This window comes from Pygocentrus nattereri, chromosome 19 (genome assembly GCF_015220715.1).
Source record: "Pygocentrus nattereri isolate fPygNat1 chromosome 19, fPygNat1.pri, whole genome shotgun sequence".
Classification (NCBI taxonomy): Eukaryota; Metazoa; Chordata; class Actinopteri; order Characiformes; family Serrasalmidae; genus Pygocentrus; species Pygocentrus nattereri.
In genome coordinates, this window is record NC_051229.1 from 18,165,075 (window position 1) to 18,189,555 (window position 24,481).

General features: G+C 39.8%; 1 protein-coding gene across 3 annotated transcripts in view; it reads right to left on the reverse strand.

Annotated features, from left to right (window-relative positions):
* tle2c (TLE family member 2, transcriptional corepressor c) overlaps positions 1–24,481 on the reverse strand; it is a 38,241-nt gene that overhangs the window by 2,738 nt on the left and 11,022 nt on the right. The window contains exons 3-14 of one of the 3 annotated variants that reach the window (XM_017697208.2): positions 22,688–22,788; positions 21,641–21,704; positions 21,195–21,239; positions 18,639–18,701; positions 17,324–17,398; positions 15,466–15,640; positions 13,940–13,956; positions 9,433–9,567; positions 7,484–7,537; positions 5,288–5,443; positions 2,292–2,438; positions 115–426 (exon numbers count right to left, since the gene is read on the reverse strand). In XM_017697208.2, the coding sequence (XP_017552697.2) occupies positions 2,292–2,438; positions 5,288–5,443; positions 7,484–7,537; positions 9,433–9,567; positions 13,940–13,956; positions 15,466–15,640; positions 17,324–17,398; positions 18,639–18,701; positions 21,195–21,239; positions 21,641–21,704; positions 22,688–22,788 (1,032 nt within the window). In that variant the 3' untranslated portion in view covers positions 115–426. Of the gene's footprint in view, positions 1–114; positions 427–2,291; positions 2,439–5,287; positions 5,456–7,483; positions 7,538–9,432; positions 9,568–13,939; positions 13,957–15,465; positions 15,641–17,323; positions 17,399–18,638; positions 18,702–21,194; positions 21,240–21,640; positions 21,705–22,687; positions 22,789–24,481 lie in introns of all 3 variants that reach the window. The other 2 variants (XM_017697206.2, XM_017697205.2) reach the window with 2 other exon arrangements.

The following is a 24,481-nucleotide window of genomic DNA, read 5'->3' on the forward strand; positions in this document are numbered from 1 at the left end:
AAGTGCAAAACAATGTAATATTATCATATTGCCCACCCTACATTAGAGATATCTACAAATGCTATATTTAATGGTGTTGACACATTAAACTGAAAGGCAAACCCATCCACTCACCAAAACGCTCAGCTTGGCCACAGCACTCCAGCTGCCTGATTGGCTGAGAAACCTGTCAGTCACTGTAACAGCTGATTGATTGGCTTGTTGAGCTATGCCTCAGAGGCGGCGCTGCAGTGTGTTGGACGCAGATGTCGTAAAGCTCACGGTGCGGCTCAGAGAGTCAGTGGGCAGACGCAGAGTTCCTGTCCAGGCACCTGGTGCCCGAGGCCACTGCATTCTGGGTTGGAGCCTTTGTGTGCTGGGTAGGGTGGGTGGGGGAGGAGGGCACGTCGTCTCCCACCCGTCTCACTCCACGGAGCGGAGCGGGTCCTGAGAACAAACAGGGCAGCGGCAAGTGAATTTTTCCATTTCAGTCTAGTGAAGCATGAATTACACTTTGTGAAAAAGAGGCTGGAGTCTGAAACTGCTGAGGAAACAAGAACTGAAACTCACTGTAGCACAGAGTTATTATCTTTTACAACTATCCAGACTGCACGTGTGCTGCAGTTAATGTCATGAGAATACATAAAGACACTGTTGAGCAAGTTTTCTTTGTCAGTTTGCAAAAACACAAAACACAAAAGTATAATTTGAAGAAAAAAAATCATCAAAAGTGAAAAAAACGAAACAACAAAAAGCATGTCAGCCCATTGTGCCATTTTTCTTCTTCAGATGTGTTCAGTTAAAATGAAAACATGAGCATGTTTCAACGAAAAGGACAGAATAAATCAGAAAACTGATCACATCAAATTTATGAAGACAAAAAAAACAAAAAACGGTAACACTTTGTATGAATGTCACGTTTGTAAGCATCTATAAACACAACTTTAACATCTAATAATGCATGTATAAGGCATCATAACCATGGCTATAAATATTTATAAAAATGCATTATGTGTTATAGCCATGTTTATTATGCATTATTAACTGTTAACATAATGCATTATAAGTACTGTTCATAATAAATTATAAGAGCTCATAAGTTGTATTTGTCCACTCTAAGTGAGGCATACTATACTAAAGCCTCCACCAGTGTTGAGTGAGGCTTCAAGTTGAAGCATTTACTGAAGGATTTACTGAAACAGTAAAATATGCACAATAAAGCACATTACAGGCTTCAAATGTCAGAGTTTAAACTAGTGATGCCATCAGTAGTGTTATTGTACTTGGTTTGCTGTGTGATGTAACATTTAAAGTGGAAGTGCTGGTTAGGATTAAAAAAAGCACATTGTAGCAATAATTCTAGGCTGGACAGCTGGTTTCGAGCATCTGAGTATTCAGGACTGAAGCCCTAAAAATCCCTAACAGCAACACCAGCGAGAAATAAAATACTGGAAATCATAAATAAATTTTGTATTTGTCTTTACAATCTCCAAGCTGGGACTGACTTCTTTGGCACCGACAGTGCAACATGTTATTAACACTACTTATAATGCATAGTATTAACAATTCATAATGTATAATAAACATGGCTATAAAGTGTAATGCAGTGGAATTCATTTTATATCGATTTATAACCATGTTTATAATGCCTTATGAATGCATTAGAACATGTCATAAATGTGTTTATAGATGCTTACAAACATGACATTCATAGAAAGTGTTACCAAAAAACTGCACATTTTCTTCATATGAATAGCAAGTTTTCCCAGGCATTCCTGACTAGATGTACGAAAAAAATGTTTAGCTAGTGTAGCAAATATACAGTAGTGCAAAGTCTGGAATCACTTGTCATATTAACAATAACTCTGAATGGATTTAAATATTACAAACTATACACAAAAAGATATTTTATTCAAGTATTCTGTGAACCAGAACTAAATACAATGATAATACACTATAATTATCTGCTTACATTCACATTATATCTGTCTTGAGATTTGATCTCCACTTTTAAAATGTGATGAATTCTGGATATATTAATTTTATTGTAACTTAATTCTCAATGCTATACAGCTGTCAATCATTTGAGATCCTATATGGCTCACCATTCTGGACACAAATAACATTTCATATTAATTACAACTTTCTAGTGTCGTACTAATGATTTGCAAGCTGTGCAGTTGCACAGGATCAGTATATTAGAACCACGTTATACATTCTGGTCTGCGTCCAAACTGATTATATGTATTGTTAAAAACTCTTAAATGTCTGAATAGTGAGATGCTGATCTATGAGGGGATGTGGAGTCTCACCTAGTGCTGAACAGGAGGAGAGGGAGCACGTGCTGGGGAGGAAAGAGGCCGGGCAGCAGAAGGAGGTGGAGGAGGAGGTGCAGGAGCAGAGCCTGGAGACGCAGTGTCCTGAGACGGAGACTGAGGGGGAGAACGAGCCTTGTCCTCCTGAAAGAATCAGAGAGAGGAAACAGTTTGCAACCTAGACAACAACCTAATTTAATCTGTAAAGCTTGCAGTGGTAATATTCCAGAATTTTAACAGCTTACACAAGCAGTCATGAGCTGTGGTCTCAGAGGATCAGTGTCCAACACGGTCTGGTGATTTTCCTGCTTAAACACACCTGAGTCAACTTAGTTTGCAGGCTTAATAGATGTGTACAAGCAGGCATATCACCAAGCTGTGCTGCAGCCCTCCAAGACCTTTTACATATGTTAGTGTACTAGTACACTAGTCTTATGTGTCAGACTTGAATTCAGATTTAAATGCTGTTTCTGTCTTTTTTCCCCAATTTTCTCTCTAATATGAAAGGAGAAGAGTCTTAAAGAGCCCACAGCCTACATTTTCCTTGTAGCCTCGCTAATAACATTTCTGATGTAAGAGCCACATGCAAAAGTTTAGTTGATTTTCTATGTGAAAGTAAATTAACACAACACATTCTCTACAGAGAAAAAACTTCTGACCATTTTAATGCTTGATTACTGTTTATTTGCTGAATTTAACATATTGAAAATATGTACATCATGAAATGTGGCTGGTATAAACATTATAGCACATATCTTTTACCATAAGGTGTGCAAACCAAGTTGCCATAACTGATTTTTACATGATCATTCTCTGTCTGTTTATCCTTCAAAATTGAGCAGGCGACATTTTGTTACTGTGCTTTTAAGACTGATATATGCAAATGAGTCCAGTTCTAATTGGCTAACCCTGTATACTGACTCATTCAAAAACACTTCTGATCACTTCAGCATGGATGGGCGAAGATAAACTGCTATCAACTGAATAGGTAGACATATGAAATTGCACTGGCTTTTGTGGCATCACAAAAATAATTAATTCAAAACAAGCTGGTTTTTGTAGCTTAGTTTCCATATAAGTGTTGTGTGCTCTGTGGAGTGGATGATGCATTTTGAATCTTATTTACTGCATTAAAGTCTTAATAAAAACCAAAGTTTAGTCTCCATGACAAAGTGATAATTCCCACTTGAGGGTTGGGGTAAAGACTAAAAGATGTTTCTTTCCTGAGACATGTAGCCAGTCCACAGGGTTGGGATAGCTACTGAAAAATTTGTAGTTAGCTACTTTGTAGCTACTTTCCCAAAATGTAGTGGCTACTTTTTAGCTACTTTTTGAAAAGTAGTGCACAACTTTTAGCTGCTTTCAAAGCGCAATTGTCAGAATGTTTGTGAATCTCCACCTGACATGCCAAACAAGCCCAACTGATAGTGTGAACAAGACACTGCATTTAATGATGTGCTAGAAAGAAACACACAACTGAAAGGCTGCAAATATACAAAAAGACCAAAAAGTGTAACCAACAATCAAACTTACACAACCAAAGGTGTGATATCCAACAAATATTAAGACTAAAGGCAAAGTCAATAATTCCAGGTTTTTACTAACAAAAAACAACAAATGTAACCGAATACAAACCAGAGAATTAGATTTTAGCAGAACTAGATTTTTAGATAAAATAAAATAATCCTCATTTCATTAAAACCATTATAACACACAGTTCTAACACAGTTTTCACAATAAATGGTCGCTGGATTTAATGCGTAACTGCTAATTCAACAACCCTTAAAGCTGAAGACTGACGTGCAGACTGCTGGACACACAGCAACACAGATAATGAAATGGCAAAGACAGAGATTTGAGACGAACATCGATAATTTGGAGATGAATGGTCTTATTTACATTTATAATCACTCAGCTGGTTTCCTCATATGTTTAATCTGCAGCAACTCGCGAAACTGAAGTCAGCTTCTCTTTCTTCTGCTTCTCTTTTGAATTGTCCCATTCCACTTTAAATGGTGCAGCAGTACAATCTGTCTCCTCAGGCACTATTTAAGGTGGAATGGGACAAATCAAATGAGAAGCTGGAGAATGAGAAGCGACTTCAGCCTCGTAAAAAGTCAAACATTGAGAGACATTTTACAAGAAAGTCTCAGAGACGTTTCCTGAGATGTGAGAAAAGCAGCTGAGCTAAAGGTTAAAGCAGAGCAAAGTAAGTCTGCATTTGCATTTATATTTCTGCCTTACTTATACTTACAGCCAAGATACTAAAACGGACATAAAATGTCATGCCTACCAAGGTGGTTTGATTTTTGTTGAAAGGACAAAACGGCTCTTAACATTTCAGTGGTGACCCCTGAGTTAATCCTACCAGTTAGGAGTGATCAGCACTACAGCTACCAGCTACATTTCATAAAATCAAAAAAGCGGCTACTGCTTCTAGCTACAAATATTTGTAGCTAACTACAAAAACTAGTGTGCTACTTGGAAACTCCCTCATCCGTGCCAGTCAGTGCATGCTTTTGAGTTGCTCATACAGTATTGTACAGCATTACATGACAGCATGGCATTGTTGCCCAATTCTATATACCTAACAGACATACCCACACATTCCTATAACTTCAGAGAAACATAGCCAGGCAGACTGTTTTCCATGTAATACTGAATAATGAGCCTCAGGACATAATAAGCCTGAGAATAGTAAACTATTACCAACTTTACATATGAAAAAACCCAGCAGGCATGTGTAGGTTCACTGGGTGTTTTGGGTAGTAAATTTAATATCTATATATTCTGTGCTTTTTATACATTGCAATCCCAAGTTTCTATTACTATCACTATAAAGAAATTGTCAAACCTCTCTGAACAAATTTGTTTACATCTCAACATTTTATTCTTTATTTGGAAAAATGGATGGACTTCCCTTTAACTAGTTGTGCTACATATTTCTTATGTAGTCTGTGTATTGTGCAGCCTGCACAGCCTGCAGTGTGTACCTGGCTGGGGCTCTTGCGGTGGGCAGGTGTGTGTGAGTGGGGGAAGGGGGAGGAGGGTGAGTGGGCTTCTCTGGAAACATTCCTGCGCTGGATCGGAGAGCCGTCCAGGCCATTTCCATCAGCTGACCTAGGAGATGCTCCAGCTGGAGATGTGCTCTTCTTCCAGGCCAATAAACAAGATATGAGAGATATTATAAATACCATAAACCAGCCAGTAATCACAGTCACTACTGTCATTACAATACAGCTGAAATTGCTCTTCACATTTTTAAAAGAGGGAATATTTAAACATTAGATAAAATACTGCCTTAAATCTACACATTAAAAACATTTTCCAGAGACAGACTATTAGAGCTTTAAACGGTCCTGAAATTTTGGTCTAAACCAAGAATCCTGAATCCTGAATCAATCCATTGTTTATGTCTCGTTTTCTCATGAGTGTGGGCCTTGCAGACCTTGGTGCTGAGTGGGTGACTACAGTATGCGAGATTAAAAAATGACTTATGGTAGTGAAAGTAGTGAAGCATTAAGTAAGGAGAAAATCTACAGTAGGGGGGAAAAGCGGCGAGCTGTGAACCCAAATGTGAATATCAAACCTGACCCAATACGTTTTAAAAAAGACTGAACAGAAATTAGGTGAGCAGGCAAGGGTCACTGATTTTGAATAAATATTTCAAGCTCTACAGGTCATCACTACACAGTCCTGAGTGAATTTCAGTGATAAATCCTCACTGCCAATCAAGTGCAAGTCGATGGATAACACTGGTCCGAAAAACTGGTCTTTGAATTTCCAGACCTGTTATTTTTTACTATATTGTACCACTATAATATTGTAACACTGTCAATTATAGTAGTGCTGATCACTTGAATATTCAAGTAATCTTTAAAAAGATCATACAATAAAAATGTACTGCTCTCTGAAATTGAAAAAGATAAAGTAGGAAGATTTTTTTTTTATTGGGGCTGTTGAAATAATATAATTAATTATGATTAATCATGTTATTTTGTCTAGACAATTGTGAGTAATCACATTATGTGCTCCAATCTGACCTAAAAAAGTTTTTTTTTATTTAGAAAACAGTGCATTTTGTTAGAGGAAAAAACAATGTTCTTTTAGTAATTCAAAAAACATGCTGAACATCCACTGAGAGCAGTAGCGATTGCATGTTCCAACCAATGTGCGTTTGCAAATGCAGACCACACCTTGGGTTAAGAGACATAATGAGAGTAGCGGAACTCTGAGGAATTTTGGGCTGGAGTTCTGTACAGGATCTGTAGATCTCTAGAAAGCTGACTCCCCTGTATATTAAAGATGATGGGCAGGCATAGAGAAAACTGAGAAGTGGGAGGAGGTGGGTTGCAACTTTTTCATGAGAATGATGAGTGAAGGGCTGTTATTAATAGGGGTCTGAATTGGTCTTTCCTCAAACTTCAGTTATGCCATAACTTCTCTCGCTCTCGTTCATACTCTAGATTATTGTTACAGTGGGGCTACTGAGGGAACTGGAGCTTCACAGTTTGCTGTTTCCTTTGTTTGTTTGCTGCTCATTGATTTATCCTTAGTTCTCCCACAAGAATTGTCCAGCATCGCCTACAGAAGGTGCCTAAAGTACCACTTGAAAAGCAATTGAAAGGTTGTTTTTAAAGGAAAGAGCTATAGTCACAGATGCTACTACAGCAATATACAGCATGCGAGCAGATGGGCTTTGGTCTGGACAACCACCAATGCTGATAGTTTGACAGCTCAAATTATTACCATCTTAAAAAAGTGACATGAATAATAAATTAGTGACATTACTAATGTATTGCAATATTAACTCGTTAACTTTCACAGCCCTATTAAATATGTTAAAACACTATGTTGCAAAAAATTTACATGGTGTGTCTATGAGGTTGTTTATTACTACAAGAAAACAATAGGAGACATTAAAACATGCATCATGTGAACTGAGGGCAAATTGCAAGTGATTTTTTTTACTGAGTAAGTTTAATCAGTTGATCGTGAGAGCTTTTTTTGTTACTTAATCATAATCTATAGTCTTTTTACTGACAGATGTCATATTAATATAGCCTGCAGCTGTTCAATGTTTCTGTTCTGAACTGTAAGCACTGATACTATCCAACTGCAGCAATTCCTGACTGGGGCATTAAATATAGACATAATGTTGAGGCAGGAACTGAACATTCAGGCCATACCTCTTTAGAGCAGTCCCGTCTGAGACTGTCCTCATTCTTGTCCACCTCGCTTTCCTAAGGAAAGATACAAAATGTCATAAGCATGTATATGGTTATATAGGAAATTTCATTGTACTGTAGCTTAACTAAAATGAGCTTAATTTGTGATATTTAGCTGCACTGAAACTCAAATGAACACAATAAAATTAAATGCTAACTTTAAGCATACTGACACTCAAGCTTTTAGCTGGCTATGGAGCTGTGAACACAACATGCCATTAGCACTGACATTTTTAGTAGGTGGTAAATACCGTGTTCTCAATTTTCTGCCAACAGGAAAAGCATGTGTGTTTTATATTAATTATTTCTCACTGAAAGGGTCAAAGAACCTGAGTAGAAGAGGAGATCTTCAATTTGATTTCAATTTGATGAAAAAGCTGTGGTTGTTGTGTGTACAGTCTTGCTTCTGTCATTCAATGAGCTGTATTTAAATGAAAACACTACAAAGACAAGATATGTAGTTTTATCTTTGGAACAATGTTTTTTTTTTTGTAAATGTAAGTTCATTCTGAAGCTGATGCCTGAATAATGCTTCAATAAACTTGGTATAGGGACCATTTAAGACTAGACACATTGTGAATATTTGAAAAAACATCCTATACAAGAAATGAAATTATGCAATCATAAAACAATACATGAAAACTGTATAAAAGAAGGATTCAGGAAATGCCTAGTCCTTTATGAGCAAGGATGGGTCAAGTCTTGCCACTTTGCCCGAAAATACATGGTTTAAAAGCAATATCCCTCAACAAGCATTTGCAATCATTTTCAGCATTTCATACTCTACAGTGCAAGACTGAACGCTGGACTCAGACAGCACTGCATTGCATCCACAAATGCAAGTTCAGACATGCATAACGAAAGAAAAACATACTCCTTCAAAACTAGATCAAACAATTAAGTGTTGATAAAAGGAAAAATGATGCAACAGGGTAGAAAAAAATTATTCCAACTTTTTTGGAAAAAAAATTAACGATCATTGAGCATACATAGAGAAAAAACCATATATCAAATATCATGTTTTGTAGTATTTCACTACTTTATGGAATTGAGTTCGTAAACCAAGTTTTTTTGTATTTAGTGAGTCCATTCTTTGTGTTCATTACAGCTTCCTTCCTTTTTGGGAGATTAGCTTTCAGCTTTTAAAAGAAATCCAAGTTGTTTATGAGCAAGGACGTGTCGAGGCTTGCCGAAAAAATGTGTCAGTGATTAATCCAATACTTTAAGAGACTTGCTTTCAGTTTTACAAAGAAATCTGCAGGGAAAATTTTACACACATGCAATGTTCAGTCTTAAAATTTGATTGCATTTTCCAAGTAATCCAAAACACATTGAAGGTGAGACGTCAAGGTCTGGACTCTGGGGTGAACACCAGCAGCTTCTTTGTTAAGGTTTGCAAATGTTCTTTTTTACATTTAGTCTTCTCACAGTAGAAGGATGGACAAAAAAGGCTTGATTTTCTCCTCTCTCTCAAAGATAAAAGCTTTAAGTGTTGTTTATCTGATCAAATTTCTCTCTATCATTTTTTGAACTCTACTTTTGGAAGCTATTTTTTCGTACCTACTTTCTTTTGACTTTCCCATTTGTTGTGAAAGCGAATTATCTTATATCAAATCTCCTCAGAAATATGTCCTGGAAAATTCATAACTTAATTACCTGAACAGTAAGTCTGGACTTCTAAGAGTTAAACGAACAATTTCCCATGCAAATAAAACGTTTAAATATGGACAGTGATGAATCACAGTGAACTGTATAATTCAGTCCAGGATGTGGCACAGTGTTTGTCTGGAAAACTGCGCCAGTGGGCTAATCCCACTGCGCCAACTTCAAGATGACTGTCTCCAAGTGTGCGAGTGTGGCCGAGTGGTTAGATGTGTGTGTGTGTTTGTGTGTGAGAGAAAGAGTTTTACCCGGGGTGTGTTAATGCTGGATTTCTCCTCCGTGTTGCTCCTCTTGCTGTCAGCTTCAGTCTCTGGAGGGCAGGTCAGAGACAGAGGCAGCCTCTGCCCCATTGACTGACCCATCGCAGACAAGTCCGCAAAACCCTGTGCAACACACATAAGCATGTACTGCCTACTACGCCCAGGACTACTATGTAGTAGACATGCACAGTTGTATGCAAACTTTTGAACATCCATCCATCCATCCATCCATCCATTATCTTCCGCTTGTCCGGGGTTCGGGTCGCGGGGGCAGCATCCTAAGCAATGAAGCCCAGACCTCCCTTTCCCCAGCCACTTCCACCAGCTCTCCAAGGGGGATTCCGAGGCGCTCCCAGGCCAGCTGGGCGATATAGTCGCGCCAGCGTGTCCTGGGTCTTCCCCGGGGTCTCCTCCCAGGTGGACTCGCCTGTGACACCTCCCGAGGGAGGCGTCCAGGAGGCATCCTAACCAGATGCCCGAACCACCTCAGCTGGCTCCTCTCGACGTGAAGAAGCAGCGGCTCTACTCCGAGTCCTTCCCGGATGACTGAACTTCTCACCCTATCTCTAAGGGAGAGTCCAGCCACCCTGCGGAGGAAACTCATTTCGGCCGCTTGTATTCGCGATCTTATTCTTTCGGTCATTACCCAAAGCTCATGACCATAGGTGAGGGTGGGAACGTAGATCGACCGGTAAATCGAGAGCCTTGCCTTATGGCTCAGCTCTTTCTTTACCACAACAGACCGGTAAAGAGCCCGCATCACTGCTGACCCAGCACCAATCCGCCTGTCAATCTCCCGCTCCCTTGTACCATCACTCGTGAACAAGACCCCGAGATACTTGAACTCCTCCACTTGAGGCAAGAGCCTATCCCCGACCCAGAGAGGGCTCTCCACCCTTTTCCGCCTGAGAACCATGGTCTCGGATTTAGAGGTACTGATTCTCATCCCAGCCGCTTCACACTCGGCTGCAAACCGATCCAGCGAAAGCTGAAGTTCGCGGCCTGATGTCCCCAATAGGACCACATCATCTGCAAACAGCAGTGATGTGACCCTGAGGTCACCAAACCGGACACCCTCCATCCCTTGACTGCGCCTAGAAATTCTATCCATAAAAATTATGAATAGAATCGGTGACAAAGGGCAGCCCTGACGGAGTCCAACTCTCACTGGGAACGAGTCTGACTTACTGCCGGCTATGCGAACCAAACTCCAGCTTTGTTTGTACAGGGCCTGAATGGCTCGTAGCAAAGAGCCATGTACCCCGTACTCCCGAAGCACCTCCCACAGAATACCCCGGGGAACACAGTCGAATGCCTTCTCCAGATCCACAAAGCACATGTGGACTGGTTGGGCAAACTCCCATGAACCCTCCAGAATCCTGGAGAGGGTGAAGAGTTGGTCCAGTGTTCCACGACCAGGGCGGAACCCGCACTGTTCCTCCTGGATCCGAGGTTCGACTATAAGCCGGACTCTCTTCTCCAGTACCCCTGCATAGACCTTGCCAGGGAGGCTGAGGAGTGTGATTCCCCTGTAGTTGGAACACACCCTCCGGTCCCCTTTTTTAAAAAGAGGCACCACCACCCCAGTCTGCCAAGCCAGTGGCACCGCCCCCGATGTCCACGCAATGTTGAAAAGACGTGTCAGCCAAGACAGCCCCACAACATCCAGAGCCTTGAGGAACTCAGGGCGGATCTCATCCACCCCTGGAGCCTTGCCACCAAGGAGCTTCTTAACTACCTTAGCGACTTCGGCCTCAGTAATGGACAAGCCTATTCCCATGTCCCCAGACTCAGCCTCCTCACTGGAGAACGTGTCGGTGGGATTGAGAAGGTCCTCAAAGTATTCCTTCCACCGCCCAATGACGTCTTCAGTCGAAGTCAGCAGCACACCATCTCCACTATATACAGTGCTAGTGGCACACTGCTTTCCCCTTCTGAGTCGCCTGACGGTTTGCCAGAATCTTTTCGGAGCCGACTTAAAGTCACTTTCCAAGGCCTCACCAAACTCCTCCCATACACGGGTTTTTGCCTTGGCAACAACTGAAGCCGCAGATCGCTTGGCCTGTCGATACCTGCCAGCTGCCTCTGGTGTCCCACAGGCCAACCATGCCCGGTAGGACTCCTTCTTCAGCTTGACGGCATCTCTCACCTGGGGTGTCCACCACCGGGTTCGAGGATTACCGCCCCGACAGGCACCAACTACCTTACGGCCACAGCTACAGTCAGCCGCTTCAGCAATGGAGGAACGGAACATGGCCCATTCTGAGTCAATGTCCCCCACCTCCCCCGATATCTGGTCAAAGTTCTGACGGAGGTGTGAGTTGAAGATCAATCTGACAGGTTCTTCTGCTAGACGTTCCCAGCAAACCCTCACTATGCGTTTGGGCTTGCCTGGTCTGACCGGCATCTTCCCCCACCACCTGATCCAACTCACCACCAGGTGGTGATCAGTTGACAGCTCAGCTCCTCTCTTTACCCGAGTGTCCAAAACACATGGCCGCAAGTCCGATGACACGACTACAAAGTCAATCATTGAACTGCGGCCTAGGGTGTCCTGGTGCCATGTGCACTTATGGACATCCTTGTGTTCAAACATGGTGTTCGTGATGGACAAATTGTGGTTTGCACAGAAGTCCAAAAACTGAACACCACTCGGGTTCAGATCAGAGAGGCCATTCCTCCCAATCACACCCCTCCAGGTCTCACTGTCATTGCCCACGTGAGCGTTGAAGTCCCCCAGTAGGACAATAGAGTCTCCAGGAGGAGCACTTTCAAGCACCCTTCCCAAGGACTCTAAGAAGGCTGGGTACTCTGAACTGCTGTTCGGTGCATAAGCACAGACAACAGTCAGGACCCGTTCCCCAACCCGAAGGCGTAGGGAAGCTACCCTCTCGTCCACCGGAGAAAACCCCAACATACAGGCACCGAGTCGAGGGGCTATGAGAAAGCCCACACCTGCCCGCCGCCTCTCACCATGGGCAACTCCAGAAAAGAATAAAGTCCAGCCCCTCTCAAGGAGATTGGACCCAGAGCCCAAGCTGTGTGTTGAGGTGAGCCCGACTATATCTAGCCGGTATCTCTCAACCTCGCGCACCAACTCAGGCTCCTTCCCCGCCACTGAGGTAACGTTCCAAGTTCCAAAAGCCAGTTTCAGCAACCGAGGATCAGAACGCCAAGGCCCACGCCTTCGGACACTGCCCGATCCACAACGCACCGAACCCCTACTACTGCCCCTCCCATTGGTGGTGGGTCGATGGGAGGGGGGACTCATGTAACTCCTTCGGGCTGGGCCCGGCCGGGCACCATGAGTAAATGCCCGGCCACCAGACGCTCGCTGGCGAGCCCCTCCCCCAGGCCTGGCTCCAGGGTGGGGCCCCGGTAACCCTGTTCCGGGCAGGGTACACAAGTCCTGTTTTTCTGTCTTCATAGGGGTTATTATGGATCACACTTTGTCTGACCTGTCACCTAGGACCAGTTTGCCATGGGAGACCCTACCAGGAGCTTTTGCTCCAGACAACATAGCTCCTAAGATCATTCAAGCACGCAAACCCCTCCACCACGATAAGGTGGTGATCCAAGGAGAGGCATTCCTGGTCAAATTACATATTTTGCTGATTTTCTGAGTGAAAATAAGTTACCAACCCCTCTACACTATCAGGAGAAAAGGTACTAAATGGTACAAAATCAGCAGACAGCACACACAGCAGGGGTTCCCACTCCCTGTCCCATTGACCCTATGCTCCACACATTGCTGTGTTTATGCTATGCTACACACTTGACTGACCCAACAAAGTGCTTATTTATTAGTTTATTAGATGTATCAGGGGATCGTGATGAGACAAAGAATAAAAACATGCAATGTTGGGTCGACAGGACTGGTGTGGGGAACCCCAGCTCTACAAACTACAAATAAGGCAGTTTTCTGCAAGTTTTAGGGCACAATTTCTACATCTGATTAAGTTAACCTCTTGCAGGTTTATTCTTAATCAGTTACTAATCTTTAGTCTTGATCGCTATAAATTGCTCTGTAAAACTAATGAAAAATCAGTTATGAATAATGATTATTTTTACAAAGTCTTGCTCTCAAACCTTTGCATTGATTGATTCTATATTAGGGGAACAACATATGACGACCTGCAGCACATACAGTAATCACACATTGCCACTTCAATGTAATAGCCAATGGAAAACTGCACATAAATGAATAAACAATCTAAAGAGCATGGTGCTGAAATAAACCCTAGAGTCATGCAGGCTCCATTTAGCTCAGTGACTGATTGCCCTGTGGGGACGTAGACTCATTGCACAAGCAGTCACACACATACATAAAACATAAAATCAATAAGAGGCCATAGACTACAGCTGCATTATACAGTGCAATTCACAAGGCAGAATGCCCAGCTTATATAAGTAACACAGCCAAACTATCCCTAATGCAAGTCATTCATCTGCACTCTGACATTCACACTCAAGTATATAACCAAATGATACTCACTCTATTTGGTGCGCCATCTAGAATAAAGAAAGATTTGAGCTTTTATTTAAAGGGTTGTTACATTCATATGTCACAATTTAGAGTTATCTGGACTGTTCAAATGACTCATATGTTATGCTATTTCATCTTTATCACATGGTTAATCATAAGAAAACCTTGTAACTCCATGACTTTTGCTTGACTTTTTTACACCACATGAAAATGGCAGCAGTGCTTCGCAATGTATAAACATTTCATGACAAATGGACCAACAGAAATAGTCCAAGAGTACTTTTAAGTCCCCTTGCTATTCAAAATCTTGTACATTGCTATGGTAATCCCTTAAAACAAACGCTTATTATTTAGTTACTAAACTGTATATAATCATTATAGCAACTACAGTATTGTGCAAATGTCAGATCACTCTTTCATTTATATAATAAATGACCAATTAAAACATACATTTAATGGAAAACAAGAGATTTTTTTTTCTCTATTTAGTGCATCCACACTTTGTCTTCCATTCTTTTCAGGAGACTTGTTTTCAGCTTTTAAAAGAAATCCATTTTGTTCATGAGCAAGGATGGGTCAAGGCTTGCCAAAAATGATTTATCCAACACTTTAAGAGACTCAGAGACTTCGAGTTGGTTACATTTTCTGCTTCTCAGAATCCAAGCAATCCCAAACACATTTAGACACATCAGTCCACAACCCCTTACTCCATATCTCAGATGTCCAGTTTGGATGTCCAGTGGAGACTTCCTTTTTTGACTACTTCCTTTTCTAAGCTTCCTAACATCTACACCTCCTTACACTCACAGTGTTGAGTTGTTTTCTCACAGTGGAAGGATGGACAGAAACACCTGTGGATTTTTTCAGATATAAAGCAATAGTGAAGCCTGATTTTCTCCTCTCTCTGCTGTCTATCTGATGGGGACAGTTTTAGTGATCTACCAGCTGTTGCATGGTTGTTAAGAGTCCCATTTTCTCTGTATCTTTTAATTGTTTTAAACTCTATATTTGAACACTTCTGTTTTTCCTGTATTATCCTTTAACTTTCCCCTTCTTTATTGCAAGATTATCTTACATCGAACCTTCTTAGAAATGTCTCCTTTAGTTATTTAAGATGCACATGAGAAAGATGTTGTTAGTGTGCCATGTCTCTTTAACAGGGAACATAATGTAAGTGAGAGCTTTGGGAGTAGCTTTTGTTAGGAGGACAGAGCTGGAGATGGTTGGTTTTAAGATTGGAAAAATAGTTAAAGTAGCTGCAGATGCACAAAAGTAAACAATGGACAAACTAAATACAGCTACACTTGATTAAACATAGTATCAAATAAGCAAAAGTGTGATCTCTGACTTTTGTACAGTATTGTATATTATCTAAGAAAAACAGAAGTTATGCAGTTATGACAAATTAATTGACTGCTTATGAGGTAAAAAATGCTTTTTTTATTCCTTCTCTTTAAACCTCACACATCTGGAGATACAGGTTTTTCTTACATCAGTGAAAAAAATCATTAAATCTACATCAATTTGTTTTTTACCTCTAGGATCCACAGATTCTGGGTGAGTGATGTCATCTTTAGGCGCTAGGTGTGGTGGGAAGGGAAAGGCTGCTGGAAGGGCCATGAGACCCCCTGCACCCAGAGACAAGCCTGAGGGGTGTGGCGTCAGGGAGAAGCCTGGGGCATGATGGGAAAGATGCTGTAGTTGTTGTTGCTTCAGTGGGGAGACAAAGTGAGAGGGAGAATGTCACCAAGAGCTCAGATGCAACAGACTTACGAAAGTGAACCACATATTTTTACCACAGGTACAATCTCAATATATCTCAACCTTAATCTGTTCAGTCCAAAGAAGCAAAAGACTACTGCAGCTGTGTAAAAGCTACCACACAGGCATTGCATAAAAGTGATAAATCGTATAAGTATTTCAGAAAAGTGGCAAAAAAACAACAAGCTTAAGGTCATTTTGCATTCTACTTATGCATGTTTTTAAATTTTAGATTTTTTTTTGACATCACAGTAAATGCTTCAGGTTTTGCATGAGCTAACTTACTCTTCACAAGCATACTTTTCCATCTTAAAGGTATGAGGGTGAAACAATTTACATTTTCCCAGTAGTTTCCAAATAATATTTTACAAATTCAGCTTTGACTGAAATGCCTACGTTTATTATTTAGTTACTTTTCTAGCTAATGCTAAAGCTTGAGCCTTAAAGCTTTTAAGAACAGAGTACATAACTGGCACAAAAACTCATGAGCAGTAAATGAACAGTTCGGAAACTAATCCCCTGTAGCAGGAGGCAGCGGCATCATTCCAATTTAGTGATTTAAACACTGAATTCTGGTACCCTCTTATTTCCAAATATAATTTTCTAAACATTTTGGTTTATTGGCAAAATATCTGTTGTTCACCAAGTTCAAATGGTCGATGTGTATGAAATTTGGCAAGCATCTTTTTGGGACCCCTCATATTTTATAAATAGTCCATTATAAAAATTCTTTCTACTTGCTCCATAATGGCACATGGTTCTTGGGCCCTGATGATTTTTTGATGTAATGTGTAGACGGTTGTTTAGCTCTAAACAAAGTGTTCTACATCAATCATCATCATTTCTGACGTTAACAATAACAATGTATTTATGTTAACCTTTTTTCACCCACCATTTGAAGAAAGAATATATATGTGGCTCTCCTCTGACCTTTCAACAACATTATCTTAGTTCTGATTGATCCATAAAAATGAAATACCTTATCTGTGGGTTGGCGGACTAATGACAGTAGACTGCTGCTGTGATGTGTTTAGGGGAGAGGAGGGATTCTCTCTTAGAATGATGTGCTGGCAGCAGAACCTCCAATACCCCCACCTCCCGCTTCACTGAAGTTAACAACTATTCTACATAATTCATGTAAAAGGAATATTCAGCATTCAAAGTGTCAAATTTCACAGAAAGGCAAAAGGTTTGCACGTAAGCCATAAATAGACATGTTATCATGGCATAGTTTTAGGCTACAATTTAATTTGGCAATTTATGTAAAATAGGAACTGAGCACTGGTTCACATTTATAATATTTCTATAATACATTAATTTGGACCAGATTTGACCACAGCAATGCTGGATGTACCAGAACATCTGCGTGCATGTAACTGTGCACCACTAAATGAATACTGTGACTTACAAGGCCTGTTGTGCTAAACAAATAGATCTACCAAATGTAAAGTCATTACTTCTTGGAAGTGAAGATGAACTGAAGTTCTGTTTTGGGCTACACATTCATTCAAAAAACTGATACAACAGATAGGATTCAGTACAGACTAAACAGCATCACAGACATGATTGGTAAGGCTAGTAGTATGAAGATGTGTTATTGGTCAGGTGGATGAAAAAGAGGAGGTGACTGACCCCTATGATGGCGTTCAGGTCAGCCATGCTCACATGTTTGGATCTCTCGACTGCCTGGGCCACCTGGTGCTGATGCTGCATAACAGACACACACACACACACACACCTATTAGAATACACATTACATATCAACTACTTATTAGTGCCAAGTAGGTCAACTCCTCTCCTTAATAACACAACACCTTAAGTGAGAACCAGAAAATGTGCTTTTCTGATAGCAATCATCACTTAGCTGATCAGTTAACTTGAATACACTTGTTATTCTATTCTCTGTTCCTGTGAAAATTAATTCCACTGAAACATCCCCTCTGGCAGTTTTCTCATAACAAAAAGGGAAAAAAATTACAACCCCTCTTACATAAGTAACTGTTCACATTAAAGGAATACTCCTGTCTTTTACAACCTAACGCTTATCTGAGGCAACTGTAGCACAGAGACGATTACCATGGATAATAATTCAGACACCTAAAAGAATAAGAAAAAGAACAGAAAACGACAAGGGGGAGAGATTGTGAACAAACCTGAAGTTGGTTTGACAAAGTCGTTATTATGCTGTCCCAAGTGATTGCTGAGGTGTTGTAACATTGCTTGGTATTGCAGGTAGTTGCTTAAGTGTTGCTAGGCCATAGCTATTATATCCCATGTGGCTGCTAAGATGTTGCTAGCCAACTTATAAAGTTAACTCAAAGCACACATAACAGAAGCCAATAGTACCTTTTTTTCAGAGTGTAGAGTATGTGTCATTTTTCACTCAGAAAATCAAAACATGCCATTTGACTGAGGATGTTCAAACCTTTGCATATGATGTATGTATCTAACTGTGATCGTTGACATCAAAAAACAATGGTGTTTTTGCAAATTAGTTTGCATATGGACTGTCTAGATTGGGGAGTGAAAGGTAAACACAACTTCAATAGTACATTCAATTAATATTTATTATATTTAACAGCAATAGGGGGCCTTTAATACAAAACTTTAAAAGAACTGTTTACTTCAGTTCAGCCAAACAAACAAACCTATTTCCTGCTATTGCACCTATTCCTACTAGGTTCCTTTAGGGTATTATGACTATAAAATTCCCAGATGCTCTCCATGTGCCTGGTAAAAAAAGCTGCATGAAATATTGATGGATGAAATGGGCGGAGATCAGACCGCTGATGACCAGCTCTCTTGTAAATAATTAACGTCTAAATAGGCACACGGAGGGGGGAGAAAGAGTGGGCCCCCCCATAGAAAGCAACACTTTAATGCTGGGCTACGAATGATTGTGTGTGGGTAAATGTGTGTCTGTGCAGCAATCGTTTCGCTCACACACCTCTTGGGACAGGAGAGGGATGATCTGAGTGCATATAGCGCTGAGCCGCTTTACAATCTCTGCCTGCAGGGGAAACACACACATATACACATATACACACACACACACACACACACACAGAGCTCAGAGGAAATCTCATCAGCTCGCAGAGGACACAGTAAACATGACAATAGGGGGCCAAGCAGACACCAGCGAGTGCTACCTTCTGAAGGGCTATATGCATGTATATTACCTGAAATATGCTGCTGATAATAGAGGCAAGGCTGCCTTTGAAATACGCATTTAACAACAGGCTTTTGAGATGTAGGAAAAACAACCTCTGCTGCCCCCTAGTGGACACTTCAGCTTAACATTCTTCATTTTACTGCATTCAGTGCCCCACAAAGCATGAACCAGCATCTCAAAGTCAGGGATGGATGTATACACTCAAATATGCATACACACCCTTACTCAGAGAGTGAAGCAAACACACACACACACACACACACACACACACACACACACACAGAGACACTGACACTGACACATGTACACACACAACCAGAGGCGGTTCTACAGCTTTTCCACAGTGACCCACATACACCCTCAAATCCAGATGGCCTGGAAAAAGAGGAGAGCACCAGGGGTCTTATCTGGATTAGCCCACTCATGTTTGTGTGTATATGCACACATACAGTATTGTACTTAGATAGTGCATTTAAGTAAACTGCTTAAAACTATTTATCTGGGCAGTATGTGTCTTTTTGCTTATAAAAACACAATAGATCATTAGAATAAACATTAATAAAAAATTCAAAAAAGCAGCTGGTATGTTGTGCGCTGGTCTGAAGCAAGGGTGTAAACGTGTTGGTCTGGGTGGGCCTGGCTTTCCCAATGAAATTGTAATGCTATTATACTTTTTTACAAGTGTAGCCAAAAATGTATTTCTACCTAGGCCACCGTCTTGAAGAACAACATTTAGCTCCATAAGTCATCCATCACAAAGATTGGCTACATTCCTGGCCATTTCTTGATTCAACATAACGAAGGACTGATTAGACGGAACTAAGCATTAATACAAATAAATACAAATAAAACTGGACATCCATAAGGAAGGGTTAGAAAATGGTTAAGCAAACACCACACGTAAATATCACTATTTGTTGTACTAATGTTACTTGTATTTATTCTAATATTAGTGCTTTTGGGCAAATAAACACTTACTGCCCAGATTCAAAGCTTTCTCATTGTTTTTTTTGTCTGTGTCCAAGACGCTTGATGACTATATCCATGTTTGTATGAGGGAATTAATTTTTAAAAAGCATATTGATATGTGTTGATGGCTTGTTGAGAGTGTGTTTGTGGGCAGATTTCAATGTGAGCAGACAACTCATTGAACAATGAAGCTCGTAAGTGAAAACCGCTGGCAGTTGTTGCTCTTTTTCATTAAAAATTTTTATTTTTTCAGCAAAATAAAAAACAAACCAGTCACTATCCTACTATATCTTCAGAGCTGGATTGTACAGGCTAGCATTAGTGTCAGTGTTGGAATTGCCAGTTAGCTTTTTTTTTGATTACCTTGATAGCCATCATTTTTCAATTTTTCACAATCTGCAATATGATAGATTTATCATATATAGTTTTAAATTCAAAATAATCAGTTTAATGTAAACTTAGATTAAAGCTAGATGCAAGTAGATAAAGTGCTGCATCTTGTGAACGTCAAAATGTAACAATCTAATTTTTTTACCTATTCACCCAGAAAAAAGGAACCAAACTGAGGAAACACACCCAGATAGCCATACCTAGCTAACTTTAGCCTTTAGCTTCTTGTCTTGTTGAGTCATTTCTGATGTTTGAGTAATCCACTCTCTTCATTGTAATGATGATTTGAAGAAAAAACTTTAGCCTATTAGAAGCTTTAAAAGCTTGTATAATAATGCCATCCACCATGAGATAAGCTCATCCAAGTGAGTCTCCACACTGTTCCATGAGTCTTTCTTCAACAGCTAAATAACATATCTGAAGTGCACTTTAGGTGTGGGCGATATGGCAAAAATTATATCACGATACGTCAAGGCAGTTTGATACGATATATATCTTGATATTTCGTTTTTGTGAGATTTTATAAGCCAGAAATAGAACAAAATAGAACCTGTAGTGCCACATTTAAAACACAATAATAACAATAATAAACCTGCAATGATTTTTATTCAGTGTTTTACAAACTGTACTGCCCTAAATTTAAACTTTTTATGCAACATGTAGGTGCTCATTTTTCTTTAAGTATGGACGATATCAATGATATGCTCAGAAAATCATACTGTGACACACTTTATCACGATAACAATAAAATGTTGTCATATTGCCCACCCCAGTTTGCTCATTTGCCAAATAAAAATAAAAAATAAATTGAATACATCATCCACAACAGTTATTTCAGTAAGAAGACAAAAAAAGAACAACAAGAACAGTGCCTAACAACACAACAAGTCTAATAACACAGCAGGTCTAATAACACAGGAGATTTAATAACACTACAGGCCTAATATCTAATATTTCAGCAAAGTTGCTTACCTGTTTCTGCATCTCAATGTTTAGGCCATAGGACATCTCATAATACTGAGCAAAAACACAAAAACATGCAGTTATGTGGTTGATATATACACTGGAAATGTGGTCTGTTTCCAGCCCAAATGAAAATTAGCCCCTCACTTCCCCTACCCTCTTCCACTTAGCAAATCAATGCCTTATTTTGCAGCCTAATGTAATGGTGGTGTTAATGATTACTTCCAAGAGTTGTTGAAATGTGGTTGTAAATTGAAAGACACTATTTGGAATTAGAAAGCGCTACAATATTTATTTAATACAAACTGTATACCCCTAATAACATGAGCTATCCATGCAGGGAAGGAGGCTGTGGGGAGTGGAGAACATTGTTTTCTAAATTAGACCTTAGACTTATTTACTTCCTCTCATAACAGCATTTATGGGTCACTCACAACAGCAATAAGAACACTCACCATGATGTAATGCCTGTGCATCTCTGTCTTCTCAGTGGCCAGTTTCTCACATTCCAGCTTGAGACTGAGAGATAAGATATACAAGAGTAGCTGCTCTTAGCTTGGCAGCTTTTATTGCACACCACAATACATAACAGTGGAAAAGTCTATGCACAGACATGATGTTATTAGCAGCATAATATCAGGTGGAGTAGGGGAAATATCATGAAATACTACTTAATTTTATTGTTATACACACACACACACACACACACACACACACACACATACATATATATATATATATATATATATATATATACACACACACACACACACACACACACACACACACGCGCGCGCGCACACATAATAATACTGTATATAATATCTGTTTGGTCCACACTCCAATTCAGAGAATTACATAGCTCCATATAGTAGTTACAAAACAATTCATAACAGATACTAAATTGTAAGGATAGAAAAGAATACAAAATCACAGATTGTGTCAAACTGAAGAGGCTAATGAACCCATTGCTGCCCTACAGAATATTATAAAAATGACAAATAACATAAACTGCTAGTTTTAGGCCAAAATATCCCGGTACTTACTTGAGTTAAAAAAAACAGGGGACTTTTACTGACGCTCTTATCAAAGACGTTAGCGTATATCATGTGCTAACAGGATCACTAGCTAATAGCCTGAATCAGGTTATAAAGTAGCTTGTCCCAATCATTCAAGTGATCTTACAGCATTAAGTCTGATACACTAAATCCTACTTAAGATAGTAGTGGTACATCCTGCAACTCAGGAATAAAGGACAGCGGGCATTCTGGAAACCAAGCTAACAGCGCTAATTTTAGGCCAACCTGCAGTGGGCTAATGTTGTTGCTCATTCAGTTGTTCTGAAGTCTAAGCAAGCAGAGCAAATACAGAGCAACCTGCATCATGACAATGATATCTAAGAGCTGTATACTGGATTGTTATACTAACGTTACTCTGCTAAACTTTGACTAACATCTTGCACTTTTAACGTTCTAGCTTCATTGCTATGTGCTAAGTCTCACCTATGGTACTGGGCCTGGAACAGCTGGAACTCCTCTTTGATATGGTCCAACGTCTCCAGCACTGTGAACTTCATGCCAGCATGTCCTGGCACCAGTGGAGCCTGAGACAGAAAAAAAGGACAGCTGAGATATAACTGAAAACACTGAATACACACCAGCTGGAATTAAATAGTAAATATCCATCAATCACAATGGTTTTATGGTGCGCTGCTGTGAGTATTCACAGTATCATGAGCCCCTATTCCAAGTCCAGAGGAGAAGGCATTGCTAGGTTATAACCAACTGTTATTATCAGCTTAAGGTTTGTTTAATGTTGGAACAATAAAAAAAAGGCGTAGCAACTGGGAAACTATATTAGGGACACATAACTGTTCTGAACTATTGTGAGGCAAAGGCTGGATAAAGACTAAGGTACAGACTTCAATGTTTTTTATATACTATGTGCTATACAGTGTACTTCAAACTCTCTAATATACTAACTGGCATAATATAGTCACAGTGTCACACAATCTGTATAAATTCTGACTCTTGTCTGTGCAGGACAAATTCCCTTTCATGCGTAAATAGAGCTCTGTTCTATTCTTTGTGGACTGCAAATAATGAAGCTTACCAACATCCCTGCCTGAACAGTAAAAGCTTTGTTTTTGTCAATCTTATAAAATTCCTCCAGTGGTGGACGAAGTACACAAACCATGCACTTGAGTTAAAGTAGAGACGCCCAAGGTAAAATATTACTCCAGTAAAAGCAGAAGTTCCTCCCTTTAGACCTCCACTTGAGTAAAAGTACAAAAGTATTCGCCTTCAAATGTACTTAAGTATCAAAAGTAAAAGTTCTAAAAGATTAATTATGGCTCTAATCAATCAACTCATTTTAGGTGAAAATACTCCAGTGTCACTCTTGATAAACCAATCTTTTAATAGAATGCCATTAATTAGTCTGACGCTGATGTCAATTAAAATGATCATAAGCACAAAACACTGAATGCAAACAATTTCCATCAGGTGGCACTGAAATCATTTTTGGCAAACAAGCAGAGTTTCAGTTTAAGATTTATTTGCAACTTAGTTACAAGTTTAAGTTTAATAAAAACTTTAATCACGGGTTCACAGATGAGTTTTCCTCTACTATACTGCATCTGTAGGTCTCTGTTCATGAACATAAACTAGCAAAAAATTTACTATAAAATGAAAATGTTTGTATAAATTCAGAAAAAAGTTTTTATGTTATGTTTTTATACACACATAAACCAAAAGGAATGACAGATTTCGCAAAATGTAGCGGAGTAAAAAGATTTGACTTTGAAACGTAGTGGAGTGAAAGTAAAAAGTCACCCAAAAAAAGTCACTGAAATACTTCAGTAATGTACAGATACACAAAAAAATTACTTAAGTACAGTAACAGATTACATTTACTTAGTTACTGTCCACCACTGAATCCCTCACAAGCAAAACACATGGCCTTCCAGACTTCTAGCCTCCCAATGTTTTAAAGGTGCAGTGTGTAACATTTAGAGGGATCTACTAGCAGAAACGGAATATTTTATACAAAATCATGGTTTCATTTGTGTATAATCACTTGTGTATGAATCATGTTTTTGTTAGCTTAGAATGAGGCCTTTACAGTTACACAGGAGCAGGTCCTCTTTCAACAGAGACCGCCATGTTTCACGACCATATTTCTACAGTAGCCCAGATGGGACAAACCAGACAGTGACTCTAGAAAGTGCCTTTCGAATTTTTACGGTGAAGCAGCACCATGAATTTGGTGACGCTATAGCACCAGTTGGAAGACAT